Source organism: Manacus vitellinus, unplaced genomic scaffold (assembly GCF_001715985.3).
Source record: "Manacus vitellinus isolate BGI_N305 unplaced genomic scaffold, ASM171598v3 scaffold_72_pilon, whole genome shotgun sequence".
NCBI lineage: Eukaryota > Metazoa > Chordata > Aves > Passeriformes > Pipridae > Manacus > Manacus vitellinus.
The window spans coordinates 121,937-125,592 of NW_021940764.1; the positions used below are offsets into that span (position 1 = coordinate 121,937).

Below are 3,656 nucleotides of genomic sequence, written 5' to 3' on the forward strand. Positions count from 1 at the left end.
GTGCTGCCTTTTGCAGGGCAGCTATAAGACACCCTGCTGCTGCCCCTCATCCTTCCCACTCCAGTTCCCTCCCAGGGCTTAACATCCCCAGGCTGGGGCAGTGCAGACCCCAGCCAGGCAGTGACTCTCACATGGGGGATGATCGCTCCATAAATCTCTGGTTCCTCTTTGCTGTCCTGCAGAGGCAGAGGGAAAAGACTGAGACTGATCTCCATCCTCCAACCCTCCATCCTCCATCCCTCCATTCTCCCCCTCTCCATCCTCCATTCCTCCACCCCAGCTGGGGCTATGGGCCCTGCGGGGTTGCTGGTGGGGTGATCCACGTCCCCAAGGCTGGGCTGGGGTCCCTCCCCCTGAGCACTCACCGTCTGGTACCCTCTGATGGACCCCCAGGAGCTGGGCTGGCTGCCGGTGCTGGGGAAGGGGAGGTGGCCTGGTTTGCACCCCTGTTCCTTGTAGCAGCACCCCTGGGTGAGGCAAAGAGAGAGGCAGGATTAGAGCCTGAGCTGGGTGCTGGGGACAGGGCCTGCTGGGTGCGTGTGTGTGTGCACTGTGTGCTGGCACACGTATGCACACGTGTGTGCCTGTGTGTTTTCATGTGCCTCAGGGGATGGTGTCACTCGCCCCCCACCCTGCGCCTCAGCCCATTTGGGGTCTCTGGTGCTGCCTCTAGGATGAGGAAAAGGGTGCTGGGGGAGCAGAGGCAGCACAGGGGACTCAGGGATGCACACTCAGGTGTGGGGGTGGGGACACCCCCCAACCAGTTCTCCCCCTGCCACTGCTCGTGGCTACAAACCGGCTCTCCGGGGTCGCCCTTTTCTCCCTGGAAGGAAAATGAGAGATCCTGTCAGCACCCAGCTCTGGGGATCCCCTGGTCCCCCAGCCCCCCTCACCGTGCTGTGCCTCATGCCCCAGGGTACCACCTGCCCACTGCCAGTGCCCACTGCCCAGCTCACCTTGGGGCCCGGTGCTCCGGCCAATCCACGGTGCCCTCCATGGCGCAAGTCACACTGCAAGGAGAGGACAGTGGGATGAGCATGGGGTGCCTCCACCCCAACACCTGTAGCCCAGGACCCCCTACTCACCCTGTAGTCCCCCGGTGGTCCTGGGGGCCCCATGGGACCGGGCATGCCTGGGGGCCCTGTCTCTCCGGTCCGGCCAGGGCTTCCCGGCATGCCTGGCAGTCCATATTCACCCTTCTCTCCCTATGGGCACACGGCACAAGGTGTTGAGCGTGGGGGCTGAGCCCCAGTGTGCCCCCAGGCCCCACGGTGGCAGGGCTGGGGCTGCCCCAGGGCCCTCTGAGGGCTCAGTGCTGGGGGCTGCTCCCCCGGGGCAGGGCAAGGGCCCGGTGAGCCTGGATGCCCTGTCCCACCCCAGGGCTGTGGATGGGCTGGGCTGGGACGCCCTTACCTTTAGTCCTGGGAATCCTGGCTCCCCTCGGAGCCCTGGTTTGCCAGGGAGTGATGCAGGCCCTGTGGGACCGGGGGGTCCTTCGTGCCCTGGCACCCCGGGGGGGCCCTGAGGTCCTGGGAGCCCTGGTGCCCCCGGGGGTCCATCTGGCCCAGCCGAGCCTGGAGACCCTGGAGTTCCTTCAGCCCCGGGGAAACCGGGTGGTCCCACAGCCCCTGGAGGGCCGGGGGGTCCCGGCTTTCCCTCCCGCCCAGGGACCCCCGGGGGGCCATCATGGCCTGGGTAGCCTGGGGGTCCGGGCATGCCGGGCAGCCCGGGGGGGCCTGGGGGTCCCGGGTTTCCCACAGGGCTGGAGGGTCCCAGCTGCTCGTCAGGTTGGAGGGAGAGGAGAGAGAGCAGGGTCAGTGAACCGCCGTGTCCCATGCCCTGGCCCCCTCCCCTGGGCTGCCCACCCGCACGGCCGCGTGCCAGCCCTCCCTGTCCCCGCCGGTCCAGCCGGCGAGCGACACCGCGGGCGGCCACCGCATCACGCCGCACCGTGTCGCCCGCCCCGGCGCTCACCTCGTTCTCCAATCCCTCGGGAGGGAGGCAGGCGCCGGGTTTGGGCCTCCCTGGCTCCCCAGGTGCCTGGGGGTCCCGGGGGTCCCGGCCGGCCCCGGAGGAACCCGGGGGCCCACCGGGGACCCTGGTGACCTGGCTGTCCTGGGCTGCCAGACTTCCCTCTGTCTCCTGAGATTCCGGGCTGGCCTCTCTCTCCGGGGAACCCTCGGTCACCTTTCTCTCCCTGTTGAGGAAAGACAGACCCTGGCTCCGGGCTCCTGGCACTTCCCTCCACTGGAGCCCACCAGGGGGACCTGCAGCCCCCCTGCCCGTGGCCACCTGAGTCACCCCCCAACTCAGACCCCAAAGCCACATTCCAAATCCTGAGCAAAAAGAGTTTTGCATAGACAAAAGAGCATCTTGCAGCGTGTCCCTGTGGGCCCCCGCACACCCCTGCCCCTCCCTGGGAAGGACCACCCCACCTTTGGGCCGGGAGGGCCGGCACGGCCGGGAGGGCCAGGGCGCACGGGGCAGACACAGCCAGAGCCGTTGTGCACCTGGAGAGGGAGAGAGACGTGGGCTGAGGGACCTGAACCTGACTGTTGGGTCCAACAGGGGTTCCCTGTGCCCACCCCTCACCTGGAGGGCAGGGTCCATCTCCGGGGCTGGGGGCACCCCCCGGGGCAGCCCCTTCGTTGTCGTCTGTGTGGAGGAGAGGAAGGGCTGAGTGTGAGACCCCCGAGCACCATCCCTGTCCCTCCCTGCCAGTCCCTCCCACTTGCCAGGGTGCCCATCCCAGGCTGCCCCTCTCATCCCCCTGGGGACCAGGACCCCTCCACCACCTGGATCTGCAGGAATTCCTCTTCCACTGCGCTCCCCTCGAAGATCTGCTGGGGTGGCCGTGGGTCGGTGCTGCTGGGGTGGACAGAGAGTGCTCAGTGTGGGGTTCGGGGGGCCCCGGGAGGCAGGTGGGACCCTCCTGCAGTCGTGGCTGCCTCCAGCCCAGGGTGGGGGCCCAGCCCCAGCACTGCTGTCGGGCTGTGCCATGTGGGGGACACCAGGAGCTGCTGTGGCTCCTTTCCAAGGGGAGTCACTCTCGGGGCCAGAGCAAGGCACAGTGCCCAGGCTGGTGTGTGCAGGCAGGGCACGGATAAGGGGAAGGACATGGCAAGGTGCCCGGTAGCAGCTGGGGAGTTTTGGGAGGGCTGGAGGAGCTGGAAGGGAGATGCTGCCCAGAGAAAGGCACCTGGCCTCGTGTGCGTGGTGGGGCATGGCCTGGTCCTTTTGCTGTTCCCCTGGCGAGGTGGTCCCGGCGTCTGGAGGCCTTCGCCAGAGGGGGTTTGCTCAGTAGCACCTTCCCTGTGGGTTCCATGCTGGTCTCTGCATCTGCAGGAGCAAAGAGGTGATGGGGCAAAAGGTGGCAAGGCTGGAGAGGGCTGGGGTGAGCAGCACTGCCCGTTCCCAGCACCTGCCATGGGCCACAGCAGTGCCATCAGCAGCCCCAGACCCCAGCACCCCACACCTCACCCTCCACCCTCCGAGTGCCCCCTCCATGCTGGGGTGCAGGAATTTGGGGTGCTGCCCCCATCGCACCCTGCCTACCTTCCTCTCCATCCAGGGTGGAGGTGGTGAGGCTGGTGCCAGGATCCGGGGTGGTGTCCTCCGAGCCCAGGTAAAACCACTGGGCCGTGGCAGGGCACAGG

General features: G+C 67.5%; 1 protein-coding gene and 1 long non-coding RNA gene across 2 annotated transcripts in view; both read right to left on the bottom strand.

Annotated features, from left to right (window-relative positions):
* LOC103757776 (collagen alpha-1(I) chain-like) overlaps nt 1–2,328 on the bottom strand; it is a 4,739-nt gene extending 2,411 nt beyond the window's left edge. Inside the window, exons 1-4 of the mRNA XM_029964443.1 lie at nt 1,414–2,328; nt 1,086–1,205; nt 957–1,010; nt 366–467 (exon numbers count right to left, since the gene is read on the bottom strand). Coding sequence (XP_029820303.1) covers nt 366–467; nt 957–1,010; nt 1,086–1,205; nt 1,414–2,328 — 1,191 coding nt within the window. The remainder of the gene's footprint in view (nt 1–365; nt 468–956; nt 1,011–1,085; nt 1,206–1,413) is intronic.
* Nucleotides 131–825, bottom strand: LOC108641681. Its single transcript, XR_003916303.1, has 3 exons — nt 797–825; nt 366–467; nt 131–176 (listed from the first exon to the last, which is right to left on the bottom strand). It is a non-coding gene; the product is annotated as an uncharacterized LOC108641681 (long non-coding RNA).
* Nucleotides 2,329–3,656: the final 1,328 nt, after the last annotated feature.